Source organism: Pelodiscus sinensis, chromosome 21 (genome assembly GCF_049634645.1).
Source record: "Pelodiscus sinensis isolate JC-2024 chromosome 21, ASM4963464v1, whole genome shotgun sequence".
In the NCBI taxonomy this organism is placed as follows: Eukaryota; Metazoa; Chordata; order Testudines; family Trionychidae; genus Pelodiscus; species Pelodiscus sinensis.
The window spans coordinates 11,472,684-11,487,206 of NC_134731.1; the positions used below are offsets into that span (position 1 = coordinate 11,472,684).

Genomic DNA, 14,523 nt, shown 5'->3' on the forward strand with positions numbered 1-14,523 from the left:
CCCCCCTTTGTAAGCCGGTACGGGCTGGTAGGGCGTACCTATAAGAAAGTGGCTGAAGTACCTAAGCTGGTAGGGTCCAGTACGCCGTCCAGCAAGCTCTTTGTAGCGGGTACAACGTACCAGACAGACACCGTGCTGCCCCCAGCCCCTCCCTGGAGCTGCCTGTCAGGAGAACAGGGCTGGGGGGGGGGGGGGGGAGGGGGAGAGCTGAGAGTGATACAACAGCTGCCTGTGTTCTGCTCTTTTCCCTGTTCATTGCTGCCCCTCCCTGAAGAAGAAGGAGCCCTGTTCCCTTGCAGGACTGCTGCTGTACAGAGCCAGAGGAGATGCAGCTCAGTGGAAGCATAGGGGGCAGGGCTGGGGGGGGGCGGTTATATTGCCCTCCAGCCTCCCCTCCCCCAGGTAACAGGGGAAGAAGGTGGGAAGAGCATGAAGACCTCAGGCTGGGGGCAAGATAGAACCACGTGGAGGGGCACATGGGGAGATCACATGGTCTCCTCCTTACTTGGTGTAAAAACACCCCCCCCCCCCCCCTCACACACACACACCAGGGAGAAATGAATTTTAACTTTCACCACTTGGTAACTCTGGGTATCCCTGTCCAACTTGAAACTGCCATTTTTAAATCCCCCTTAGTGTGGACTCCGTGCTTGCGGCTACACACGGCACGGAGTAGGTAGTTTGAATTGGGCTCTCTAATTAAGAGAGCCTAATTCTAAGAGAGCCTAATTCAAACTACCTACTCCGTGCCGTGTGTAGCCACGTGCACGGAGTCCGCACTAAGGGGGATTTAAAAATGGCGGCGCCCGGCAAGATGCAAATGAAGCCCGGGATATTTAAATCCCGGGCTTCATTTGCAACTTCGAATGCATGCATTAGCCACCCTAGTTCGAACTAGGGTGGCAGTGTAGACATACCCTGAGTGAATGTTGAAAGAGACTGAACCAAGATGAGCCAGAAAAATGGGATGGTCCTGCAGTAGGATTGTGTCTCAATAAACTTGATAGAACAGAAATAAAACAGAAATTTGCAGCAGTGATCTGAAGAAGCTCTGTCAAGGGGCAAGCAGGTCACCTTTAAAAGTCTGCACTCCCAACACCTTTCACTTTAACTCTTTTGCAGGAGGAATCAGTTGAGTGGGCAGGAGTCCCTCAAGAGACAATGTTCTGCCTCAGGCAAAACGCCTGTCCTAACGCCGCAGGCCCTCAGACACATCTGGGTGCGGACGGCCTTGATTGAGAAAGTGTTGGACAAAATCGTGCAGTACCTTGTGGACAACTGCAGGTAACGAGGGGAGCAAATGGCTGGGAACGCAAAGATTTGTTTGTCGACCAATGTGCACTGTGTCTTTGCAGCAGGGAACTTTGTCAAGTCCCATCCACAACCCCAGAGCTGATCAGAGAACAACAGTTAAAAAAAGTTTCACCAAAATTTGTATTTTTTTTAAACATTGACAACATTTTAAATGTAAATGTCAACCTGGAATAGAACTTAAAGAATAAGTAAAAAAAATCTTACACATTTAAAAAATATATATTTTTACTACTTTTTTAAAACTTTGCAAGGTCAGCTGGCCAGGGGTAAAATTGTCAAAGGACGTAAGTCAGTGGCTCCCAAACAACTCTGATTTATCTTTAGCATCCCCAAGTTTCACCTCACTTAAACAACTTGCTTACATATCAGACGAAAACTACAACTGTGTCATGTCATATACTGTTCCTGAAAAATCGCTGACTTTCTCATTTTTATCATATAAATTATAAAATAAATCTGTTGGAATATAAATATTATACTTTCATTTCAGTGTATAATATGCAGAGAAGTATAAATAAGTCATTGAATACAATTTCAGTCAGTACTGACTTTGAGAGTGCTTTTTATGCAGCCGATTGTAAAACCAGGCAGATATCTAGGGGTATGGCTAGACTGCGAGGATCTATCGGAAAAAGATACACAAAATGCACTCTGCATTTTGTGTATCTTTTTCCAATACTTTTGTCAGAAGAGGCTTTTCTGAAATTTGACCCATCTAGACTGGGCCAAATTTCGGAAAAATCCCGTCTTTCGAAAGCCCCTTCTTCCTCGTGGAATGAGGAATACAGGAGCTTCCGAAAGAGTGCATTTGCTCTTCCGGAAAAAAAAAAAAAGCGGAAGAGCAAACGCATTTTCTCAATGCGGTGGAGTTTTTTTGGGATACCTGAGGTATCCTGAAAACCCCCCTACAGTCTAGCCGTACCCTAGATGTCTCCATACCCCCAAGGGTATACATACTCCTGGTTGAGAACCACTATCCAAAATAATGTAGGCACCTGCATTCTGTTGACTTGCCATAAGAATTAAATGTGTTCGTCATGTAGGCATTTTTGAGACACATGCATAGAATTGATAGCATGCCAGGAGACCATGTGTGCTCTGCAGAGGAGAGGGAAAAAGGAGAGAGGAGAACAAAGGATGGTGAGGAGTAGACATCTAAGAAACTGTAGGAAGGTCTGATTGGAGTAGATCAGTCCTGTGCCGACATGCTGCCTGTATTTGGGAGGGTTACGTTTGTGATGGAGATTTTGCCCTTCAGGGTTGGCAGAAGCTCAGGTGCCCTGTGGACATGGTGCATTTAGATTCTGGCAGACAAAAAAGAAGAGACTAAGGCGGGATATGATAGAGGTCTATAAAATCATGACTGGCGTGGAAAAAATGTCAAAGGGAAAGTTATTTACTCATTCCCACCATATAAGAACTAGGGGTCACCAAATAAAATTAATAGGCAGCAGGTTTAAAACAAGCAAAAGGAAGTTTTTCTTCACTCAGCGCACAGTCAACCTGTGGAATTCCTTGCCAGAGGAGGTGGTGAAGGCTAGGACTTTAAACAGAGTTCAAAAAAAAGCTAGATAGATTCATGGAGGTTATGTCCATCAATGGCTATTGGCCAGAATGGGCAAGAATGGTGTCCCTTGCCTCTGTTTGTCTGGATATGGGTGACAGGAGAGGGATCATGTGAGGCTTACCTGTTGTGTTCCCTCCCTCTGGGGCATCTGGCATTGGCCACTGTCAGAAGACAGGATACTGGGGTGGATGGACCGTTGGTCTGACCCAGTATGGCCGTTCTTATGTTACGTTCTTGTGATATGGACAAGCTCCAAGACATTCTATTGAAGTTTCCTTCTGGCCAGGGCATGCCGAGGTGTCGCTCTCCCCAGCAAGACCGTCATCACCTTCCCTTATCTATTCCCACCCCCACAGCTAATGCAATCGATTGAGGAGTGTAGCAGAGACATTTCGGTAGCCTTGGAAGAGAAGAAACCCTGAGGCCTGGCCTAGGTTAGTGGCTAACCGAGAGCCCGTCTGCCCACACTGACGATCCAACTTGCTTGGCTCTCATTGATGGCTGCACCTCAGGACATGTGCAGTTGCGAAGAAGAGCGGTATTTGGGGGGAGCCCATGGGGCAGCTGCAGTATATAGACTTGGTCTTTCTCCCACGGTATTTCCCAAATCTGGCTTACGTTTCGTGGGCAGCAGGTCAGAAGAGGGATATTTTTTCCTGTTCTGTTTTCCTGTTGAGAGGGAAAGAAAAGATCTTTGTAAGGTTCAAAGAGAACGATTTTGTTAGTGTAGGGGTGGGCAAAAGGAGGCCTGCAGGCTGAATCCAGCCTGTCAGACTGCCGGATCCGCACACTGCTGCCATCCCACGGCCCAGCGGGAGGCTCCCTGCCTTCTGCACCCGCACAAAGCGACCGGCTGAGGGGACCATGTGTCCTGTGCCCCACAAGCCCCTGAGGGGAGGGCTTCACGCCCTGCTCCCATCCCCCAGCACAATCTCGCAGCTCCCATTGGCTGGTTTCCAGCTGATGAGGGCTGCCTGGGCCGTGCTTCTCACGCAGTCAGCGTGTGACACCTTTCCCCCCCCTCCGCAGGACTCACAGCACATGGTCCTCGCAGCCGACTGCTTTGAGTGGCGTGCGGGGGCGTGGACAGCAGGGAGTGTACCCGAGGTTCCCACTGGGCTGCTGGCCGGTAACCGCCTGGCATCCCATCCCCTCGCAAACCTTGCACCCTAATCTTGCCTGCGCCTGGCACCCGACCCCCTCCTGTACCCCTACCTCATGTAACCCAAACCCTTTGCACCCCCACTCCTGCATCCATATCCCCTCCCAGACCCTGCACCCCAATCCCCAGGTCACACTCCCCTTCCAAACCCCGCATTCCCTCCTATACCCCTCCACTAGGTCAGAATCCTCTCCTGCCCCCATGCCCATACTCCCTCCCAGATCCTACGCCCCCTCCTTCACTCCAGATCCCTGTCTCAGGCCGTGACCCCTCTCCTTCAACCAAACTCCTTTCCAGACCCCTTCTGCACCCCGATCCTCTACCCCAGACTCCCTTTCTGCACCCAACCACCATCCTAGACCCTGCACTTCCTCCATTAATATCATGGAAGAATGCGGCCCTTCAGCACGTATCGCATTCTTGAAGTGGCCTCCCCATCAAAAAGTATTGCCCACCCCTGTGTTAGTGGCCTCTCATCCCAGTTTGCTTAAAATTAAACAGCTGTGTGTGATTTGTGTGTCAGATTTGCATGGACCATGAGGGTATCCTGTGATTGGCTCTCAGGGAGATATTTTGGCTCAAGGCCTCAGGCTAACTGACCTCCTGTGTTAAGCAGGTTTTACCTGTCATGGCAGGACAGGACAAGTGAGGCCCACGATCTTGTCCAGGCACACTGCAGTGCTGCAGAAATGCATTAGGCTCTCCCGGGAGTAGAAGGGTTACTGCTTCCGTCTACAAGATTTGGGGTTGTTGCTTCACAGATAGGTATGTGCTGTTGCCTAAATTATCTCTGCCAACCAGGTGTGCTGATTGCACCTGTGCTTGGGGCACCACAAGCCTAAAGATATACATGCTTGGGGCAATGCAAACACAGGCCATGTTAGGCACCTAACTTGGAAAACCCAACCTGCTGTTGGTCAGACTGGTTCCCAGGCCAGTCTTCCAGTCCGTCCCAGTCTCTGCTACCAGGTCAGCCCTGCCAGGCTTGGGTCCTGTCCCTGGGAAGAGAGGTGCCTCGTGTCTGCTCCTAAAGCAGCCGCAGGGTTGGTCTGTTGGTTTGTGTTGCCGTGGTTTCCTGGCTGACTGTATCTGAATCCATGTGGAATGTGCTGAAAAGTTTTCTTGAAGATGAGAGAACATTCCTGATCAGGGTAATGACGTCACTCCCTGAATCCCTGGTGTTTCGGAAATCGGAAATGGCATAGAGTGTGAGCCCCATCTAGTGGGAGAGAGAAGCAAAATGAGAGGATGTTCAGAGGGACGAGGCGGGTGGGGTAATAGCTTTTCTTGGACCAACTTCTGTTGTGAGAGATCTTGCAAGCCACAAGGAGCTCGTCAGGCCTGGGAGAGGAACCAGAGTGTCTGAGCTAACTACAAATTGGGACAGATTGTTAAACGCAAGAGGTTCTCACATGCTGCAGGAGACCTTGTAAAGTGAGCAATTAAGGTTTAACGGGCAGTGTGGTGTGTTACAATTAAGTATGTAAATGAGTAACTAGTTAACTGGATACCCAATAACCATCAACCTTACCAGGTGGTGCTTACCAGTAACAAGTTAACCGGCACCTGGTCTGGCCCAAGCAGCCCCCGACAATGACACAGTGCAGTAGCCCCGGCCCAGCCTGGCCAAAGTGGCTCCCAAACCACAGATGGGGGCTGTTCCAGCCAGGTCTCCACCCCCTCTTAACTAGTTAAACATGTAGTTTAACTGGTTAACATTTTAAGCAGGATTTTGCATCTCTAGTTATAACATGTAACGAACCATAAAACCATTGTCCCTGTTAAGTTTGGGTATGTCTCAATTGCCAAGTTTTGTTGACAAAACTTATGTCGACACCCTTAAGTCGACAAAACAGAAATCGCCCCAGAGGGTGTTCACGCTTGCTCCCTCTGCCGACAGATCATATCCCCACTGAGGACCGGGGGGAGGAGCCCATCATCGACAGTGTGAGCAATACAGGGTGGGTATGTATCCCACAGACCTGGGTAGCGCTGATCCCTGTGCATCTTGAGATTTCATTGTGAGTAGCTCTGTGAGCTCTCCCTGCAGCAGCTCACTCGGCTGTCAGATACTTCCCCGAGCTTTGAAAGAGGAGGGGTGCATGCCAGCAGAGCAGCAGAGATCAAAACTCTAAGGCCATGTCTATACTAAACGGAGGATCTACATTGTGGAGATGGACCTTCCGGTGTTCGATTTAGTGGGTCTAGTAAGGACCCGCTAAATCAAATGCTGAGGATGACCCCATCGATTCCAGTACTCCTGGCAGTCACGAGGAGTAAGGGAAGTCAACAGGAGAGTTTCTCCCATCCCATCTCTGGGGACGCCAGAGAAATTTGGCTTAAGGTAAGTCCCTGGAGTTGCATATCTTAAGCCAACCTTCCGGTTTAGCATAGACCTGCCCTGAGCAGAGCTATCCAGGCAGGCATTGTGGGATACTGGCGGAAGCCAGTTCTGTCAACACAATAAACAGCAGTGTCTACACTGGCTCTTTGTTGACAATAAAAAGAGGGGAAAAGAAACAAGTCTCTCGAAGAGATGGAAGTTTTTTGTTGCAGAAATGGGGTGTTTTTCCTGACGAAAGGACATTGCAGTGTGTACGCACTCACTGCTGTGTCACCAAAGGGCCGACTTTGGCAACAAAACTTGGCAATGCAGACATGCCCTTCAGGGCTCCAGCAGAGTTACGAATTTAAGTCCCAAGGTTCCCATCTTTTGAAGGTGTCTTTGAGGATACCTTTTGGCAGATCAGACAGAGAAAGGTCGGTGTGTGAAAAGTGGGCGCCCAAGAGTGACACGGTATCTTTGTCTTTTATAACTGTCTGCGTGAGCTCATGCGAGAGCTTAGTGACTGTCCACAGAGTTGTTATGGGGGCATCTGATGCACACGTGGGACCCATGGATCAATTGGCCCGGGTCTGTGGGGAGCTTTCTTCTGGCGACGAGTATAGTGAGGCCAGAGGGTTGCTGTCAGGGCAGAAGAAAGGGGCTGGGGAATATTTCTTTCAGGATGTGTTTCCCTCAGATATAGCTTGATGAATCCGCATACAGGTTCCAGCATGGCCAGTGGGTGGCAGTTGGTTTCTGGATTGAAGCAGGCTTTCCCAGGGTGTGCGGGTGCCCGTTCCATGATGCGATCTACTTCTCTGGAGAGGGTGGCGTGTCCTTGCTTTGTGATGGTGGTTTTAAGTGCGTTGAGGTTTGTATCCCAGGCTCTCTCTTCAAAGCAAATTCTGTGGTAACTGCCTGGCTGGATGGAGATGATACCTTTCTTAGCATGTCTGGCGGGGTTGCTGGTCTGGGGGTCACTTCTCGGCTTGTTAGCCAAAATCAAATGTTGCATTACAGGCAGTGCTGCTAGGGTTCTCTCTCTCTTTCTCTCTCTCTCTCTCTCTCTCTCTCTCTCTCTCTCTCTCTCTCTCTCTCTCTCTCACACACACACACACACACACACACACACACACACAAAAGGAGCTAGCGGTGAGTTGCAGTGCTGCCAGGGTTCACACACACAGTCACACACACTAGGAGCTAGCAGTGAGTTGCAGTGCTGTCAGGGTTCTCTCTCTCTCTCTCTCTCTCTCTCTCTCTCTCTCACACACACACACACACACACACACACACACACAAGGAGCTAGCGGTGAGTTGCAGTGCTGCCAGGGTTCACACACACAAACAGACACACGCACTAGGAGCTAGCGGTGAGTGGCATTTTCAAAAGCACGGGCAGGAGCACGTGTATCTGCTGCCGGCACTGGTATTCACACTAAGCGAGTTGGGAGTTTTTGAAAACCCCAACCCTTGGCTCTAATCCACTTTTATGGTTTATTCCCAGCAAATACTATGAGAGAGAAGCTCTATTGGCAGATCCTGTGTATGGACCAATCCTAGCTTCTCTCCTTGGTAAGTACTTGAAATATTATCTCCAGTTGTGTTGGGGGTGGCTGGTTTTTTCTTATTGAATTTTCCCTGAAGCAGAGGGGTAGAAATGGAGACAGGCAAACTATTTGATTGCTGGCTTTGATGATTTGGCAGAATTGGTTTTATTAGAGCTCTTTCTACGTGTAGCATCCCACTGGAGGGCATTGGAGGTACCGAGATAGCAGTGGCTGTGTATTACATGCTCAGCAATATTTCTGTGTCCCAACAACACCTGGCTTTTTAAGTGAGGTAATTTCTCCAGAATGCCAAGGTTACCATCAGGGCTGTTGACCGGGAAGGGCAAACATCTGAAGCCACATCTGGAGTATTGTGTCCAGTTCTAGGCTCCCCATTACAGAAAGGTTGTGGATGCATTGGAGAGGGTCCAGCGGAGGCAACCAAAATGATTAGGGGGCAGGAGCGCATGATTTAGGAGAGGCTGAGGGATTTGGGCTTGTTTAGTCTGCAGAAGAGAAGAGTGAGGGGGGATTTGATAGCAGCCTTCAACTTCCTGAAGGGGGGTTCCAAAGAAGATGGAGAGAGGCTGTTCACAGTAGTGATGGATGGCAGAACAAGGAGCAATGGTCTCAAGTTACAGTGAGGGAGGTCTAGGTTGGATATTAGGAAAAGCTATTTCCCTAGGAGGGTGGTGAAGCACTGGGATGGGTTCCCTAGGGAGGAGGTGGAATCTCCATTCCTAGAGGTTTTTAAGGCTGGACAAAGCCCTGGCTGGGTTGATTTAGCTGGGGTTGGTCCTGCCTTGGGCAGGGGCTGGACTCTGACTCCTGAGGTCTCTTCCAGCCCTGGGATTCTATGATTCTATCAAAAAGGATCAGCTGTGTCAGAGCCCGGTGATTTAAAAGGCTCCCAGACACTGCTACCTTGGCAGGAGCAATGGCTGGAGTCCTAGGCCCTTTAAATCACTGCCAGAGCCCCCGTCACACCCTCTCCCTGGGCCTGGCAGTGCTGATGGGCTGGCTGGGAGAGACTAGCCCCAACCCAGTCCCTTCTGCCTGAGGCTCTGCCCCTTCTGCCTGAGGCCCCACCCCCTTTGCCTGAGTCCCCACCCCTTCTGTCTGAGGCCTTGCCCCTTCTGGAGTGGCTGCCCCCTAAGGCTCAGTGAAATCTCTCATCAGCTCTGGTTATAATTATGCAGTGATATTGATAACTTCACCCGACTCGAGCAGAAAGCGTTTCCGTTTCACCTCTGACCTGGAGGACGAGAGTGAACAAATGTCCGTTCTTCCTAAAGATCCTCTCTCGTTCCTGTCCTCCTAGTTGGGCCGTGTGCACTAGAATATACCAAGCTGAAAACAGCTGACCACTACTGGACAGACCCTTCTGCAGATGAACTGGTTCAGCGACACCGGATCCATGGAGCTCACGGGCGCCAGGACTCACCATCAAAACGCCCGGCGCTGGGAGTAGGTATTTGCAGCACGCCCCTCCCTTGTTACTGGCACTGGCGGAGACCCCACGGGCAGGCAGAAGGGTGGACGTGGATTTAGATCACACCCACCGGCAGCCTCCCATTGCCAGGGATGGAGAACACTTTTGCGTGCGCCTTCGGCACAGATGAAAGCCCATTAAGTGCCAAATTTCCCCTCCACCCCTTCCCAAATGTAGGGAGATTTGAGAACCAGGCTGAAGAGAACCCAGCTGGGCAGCCACCAGTAGCTTCCCCAGGGCTGGAGCTGACATTAGTTCAGGGTGGGCAATAATTGGAGATGGGGGGGCCACTTCAGAAATTTTTTAAATGGCCCTGGGCCTCCCCAGAAGGGGCGGAGCCTAGGGTGAAAGGGGCGGAGCCAGGACACTTCCATGCTTCCCTGCCTACGGACTCTGATTGGCCTAAGGGAGGAGGGAGCGCGTGAAGTCTTCCCCCCGCCCCCAAAGAGAACTGCCAGAAGTTCTCAACATCTGGCCCAAGCCGCTGGTGGAGGAGGAGACTTCGCACACTCCCCCATCTCTAGGCCCCGATTGGCCCGGGGGTGGGGAAGCAGCAGGGAGTCCGTGGGCTGGATCGTCCCGCTTGGCAGGTTGGATGCGGCCCACAGAGGCCTTTTTGCCCACCCTGCATTAGTTGAATTTAGGGAGGACAAAGCTTCAGTTGAAGGAAGGGAGCTTGCTTAGGTCCCTGTGGCCTAATGGATACAGCATTAGCCTCGGGATTGTGGGTTTGAGTCCCATGCCTGCCCTAGGAACAACCAGGCAGCCGCCACTACCACTGGTCGAATTCTGTGGCTTGAGACAGCAAGAGTTTCACCTGATGTGCTGATTCCCAGCCTTGGGGAACAGCAACCCTCTTTGGCCAGGGTGAGGGACATGCCCCTCTCCTGCCTCTGTCATCCCCAGGCTGCTGCAAGAAAGTCCCATTCTAAAGGAGATTTCTTGAGGCGCCCTTTTTAGTGGGGCTGCTGCTCTGAGCGGGCTCTTCACATCGTTGCTTTTGGTACCGTGTGGCCTGCATGTCAAGCCACAGCTCTCGTGTCTCCTAGATCCGGAAGCGGCACTCAAGCGGGAGCATGTCGGAAGACCGGTTTGCGGCTTCGGCCAGAGAATATGTGGAGTCTTTGCACCAGAATTCAAGGACGCACCTTCTGTATGGGAAGAATAACGTCCTGGTCCAGCCCGTGAGTATCTGACCATCATGTGTGTGAGCTCATAGACTGGAGTGAGATACTGCTGGTTACTCAACTCCTTAACTCAAGTCTCCTGAATCCCAACCCAGTGCCTCATCCTATGGACAATCCAGCTCTGGAGGCAAAATCTGACTCCTGAGCCGGTCCAACAGAAGATGGATACATCACCCAAAAGAGTCATGGAAGCTTCAGGGTTGCCAAATGCCATCCTATTGGTCTCAGCCTGAGTATTGGGAGCTCTGACTCCATACCCAGGCAAAGACCTCACCAGTGGTACCCCCTCCCATCCGCCCCCGCCTCCAGTTCAACTGCGAGAGCTACTGCCAACCAACAAACCAACCACACCAAAACAAAGAGAAAAGTCATCAAACTGGGATTAAAACTGGCTAATTGAAATGGGTTTATACCCCTGCCCATCAAACTGATCTCCTCCATGTTAAATGGACTGAAAGCAAGAGCCTTGCTAAGGATTCTCAGTGGTCTAGGGAGCATGGGGGGCTTTAAACTGGGAGTAAGGAGACCTGGGGAACTTGGCTCTGTCACTGACCTACTACCTTACTTTGGGTGAGTCACCTCACCTCTCTCCACCCCTGTTGCCCCGTTCACTGTTTTGTCTGTCTAGACTGTAGATTTTCTGGGGCAGGCACTGTCTCTCACTATGGCTTTGTCTACACTACGCACGTTTTGCAGAAGAGACAATGCAAATGAAGCGCTCATTAGCTTTTTCTCACATTTCATTTGCATAATCTCTTCCGATCCTTTTTGAGCAAGAAGTTTTTGCGCAAAAACAAGTAGTGTGGACGTGTCCGTTTGCAAGATCTTTATGCCTGTAAAATAGACGTATAAGGATGTTGTGCAAAAAGGGGTTTTTTGCACAAAACGGACACGTCCACACTACCTGTTTTTGCGCAAAAACCTCTTGTGCAAAAAGGATCAGAAGAGATTATGCAAATGAAGCGTGAGAAAATGCTGATGAGCTCTTCATTTGCATTGCCTCTTCCGCAAAAAAACGTAGTGTAGACATAGCCTATGTGTGTACAATACACATAACGGGGAGAGTGTCTATTTCAACTACATCCAGTGGTGCAACTACAATATAATGAATGAGTTTGTGTTTAGGTAATGTAGTCAACAGTTTAGAAACTCATTCATGGCTACTTGTTGCAAAGCTCCATTCGCATGCCTCAGCCTCGAAAAGGCAGAAAGATGGATGGACGGACAGACATACACATGCTTTAGGAATAGTCGGGGGAGAGGGTTGATTGTTTTGCTCCTGTCCAACAAGGTTGTTGAACAGGGTTAAGATGTTTATTGCTGGTGGGTTTGGAGCTGTTATATCTGCCCCAGGATTGATGCTGTGAGCTAATAATGTCAAACACCCAGAAGACAGATTTGCGACTTGATCTTCTCTGCCAAGCAAGGAAAATGGCTTGAAAGACCGTCGTGAGTTTATAGAAAACTCTTGGCCCTGTCAAGAGCTTGAATTTATCACCGTTTCTGCAGCCTTAAATCCCTTCCCAGAGCTCCCACTCACTGGCAGCTTGCAGAGGAATAAATTGAGGTTGTCGTGAATTCGTGGGCATGATGGTAGCACATAGCAACCCCAGCTGACATTGGGGCCCGGTGCACTAGGCCTACGTCTACACAACATCTCTCTTCCGCAAAAGCCTATGCAAATGAAGCACGGATTAGCATAGTGCCACGCTTCATTTGCATTATTAATTAGGAGCTGGTTTTGTGCAAATCCCTCCTCTTGCGCAAGAGCTGTTTTTCCTGAAAAAATGAGGAAGCACGACTCTTGAGCAAGAGGGGGTTTTTGCAAAAAACCTCTTGTGCAAAAACGGCTCCTAATTAATTATGCAAATGAAGTGCGGTGATCTGCTAATCCGCGCTTCATTTGCATAGGCTTTGAAAGGAGCTCTCCAGCAGGGCTACTCAATACATGGCCTGTGGGCCACATGTGCCCTGTGTGTTTGCGGCCCGCGGTGCGGTTTGGATTTATGGGGGGGCTCAACACATGGCCCGCGGGTGGTCTGCTGTTAATATGCGTTTTAGTAGTTACATTCCTGAACTGTCATTCTCATTAAAGTGCTGTCATATGGGGTAAATAGTGCATTTTAGTAATATCAGCAGAACTGACTTAAATGGGGCCTGCGTGTTGTGTAGTCTTGCCTTAATCTTTGTATTCATGCCCGTCAGAGTGAAAGAAGCCATTTGCATATATTTGCATGTATATGCAACTGCACTTAAGTTGTGGCTGTCTGCATGTGCTGTGAGCATCATCGTGGCCCTCGGAACTTCCAAAGCTGAGTAGCCCTGTTGTACAGCCTAAGCTGAGAGGCAGCTGGCTTTATAGCTCAAGCTGTAGAGGCTACACTAAGCTCCAGAGGTCCTAGCTTCATATCTACTTGGTGGCAGTTAAGCAAACTTGCTGGGAGAGACCGTCCCTGCCCTGAACAGCTTATGCTGCCCAAGAGGGGAAGGGATAAAAGCGGAAGCCCACAGAGGGGAGATGCTTTGGCCTGGGTAACACTGTTGGCAGAGCAGGGAGGGCTGTTTGTAGGCCCAGAGTGGATCTGAAAACACACTGGCTGTCATCTTTAAACCCCAGATTTCCAGAGGCATGGGGCTCCCATTGGCTGGCTTTGTGGGTGCTCAGGTACCCACAACCCCTCACTGTTAATGGAGGAGATGGGAGTTTGGAAGCCAGTTGGGTTTCCACAGTGGACGGGGACAGGACTAGCCAGCTGGCTACGGGCCTGAGTCCAAGTGCTCTTGGAAGGGGAGGATGCACTGAATAAGTGAGGCTCGTTGAGAGGATTCTTCAGGGTCAGCCTGCTCTCGGGGACCTCTCCTTAGGGCTGACATATTCCACAGTCGTACACATCAGGATGTCAATGCGCTGGTCTTTGTGTATTGTTTGAAACAGAAGGACGACATGGAGGCAATTCCAGGCTATCTCTCCCTGCATCAGTCAGCAGAGAGCTTGACTTTGAAATGGACACCCAATCAGCTCATGAACGGCACCCTGAGGGACTCGGAGCTTGAGAAAAGGTAACACGTCCTTTGCAGAAGCGCTTGCAGCATTTACGCTAGGTCTCCGGCTGGTAGACGTGACGCAGCTAACCGTGATGGGAATAACAGGCAAGCCGGCCTGCTGTTGTGGGGGGTGGGAGAAAAGGGCAGTTGCCAAGAGGCATGGTGATTTAAAAGAGCCAGAGGCTATCACGGGTGGTGTGGCAGCCAGAGCCTCGGGTCCTTTAAATTGCCACTGAAGCGCCATGCGGCACACTCCGGGAAGTTCTCAGGGTTGGCCAGCACGGCATGCTCTGAGCAGTAGTGAGGGCTGGCTGCCCCAGGCCACACCCCTTTTGAGGGAGGCCCCGCCCCTTCCAGGAGTACTGCAGAAAGGGATCTAGGGGTCACAATGGACCACAAGCTAAATATGAGTCAACAGTGTGATGCTGTTGCCGAAAAAGCAAACATGATTCTAGGGTGCATTAACAGGAGAGTTGTGAGCAAGACACGAGAAGTCATTCTTCCGCTCTGCTCTGCACTGATTAGGCCTCAGTTGGAGTATTGTGTCCAGTTCTGGGCACCACATTTCAAGAAAGATGTGGAGAAATTGGAGAAGGTCCAGAGAACACCAAAAATGACTAAAGGCCTAAAAAACATGAGCTATGAGGAAAGACTGAAAGAATTGAATTTGTTTAATTTAGAAAAGAGAAGACAGAGAGGGAACACTATAGCAGCTTTCAAGTACCCAAAAGGTTGTTACAAGGAGGAGGGAGAAAATTATTCTCTTTAACCTCTGATGATAGGACAAGAAGCAATGGGCTTAAATTGTAGCAAGGGAGGTTTAGGTTGGACATTAGGAAAAACTTCCTAAATGACAGGGTGGTTAAACACTGGAATAAAG

At 50.1% G+C, this 14,523-nt stretch overlaps 1 protein-coding gene across 8 annotated transcripts in view; it reads left to right on the plus strand.

The window, feature by feature from the left end:
* Nucleotides 1–14,523, plus strand: part of SGSM2 (small G protein signaling modulator 2) — a 165,245-nt gene that overhangs the window by 99,940 nt on the left and 50,782 nt on the right. For all 8 annotated transcript variants that reach the window (XM_075904862.1, XM_075904863.1, XM_075904864.1 and 5 more), the window contains 5 exons: nt 1,123–1,284; nt 7,877–7,944; nt 9,241–9,386; nt 10,461–10,595; nt 13,534–13,658. In XM_075904862.1, the coding sequence (XP_075760977.1) occupies nt 1,123–1,284; nt 7,877–7,944; nt 9,241–9,386; nt 10,461–10,595; nt 13,534–13,658 (636 nt within the window). The remainder of the gene's footprint in view (nt 1–1,122; nt 1,285–7,876; nt 7,945–9,240; nt 9,387–10,460; nt 10,596–13,533; nt 13,659–14,523) is intronic.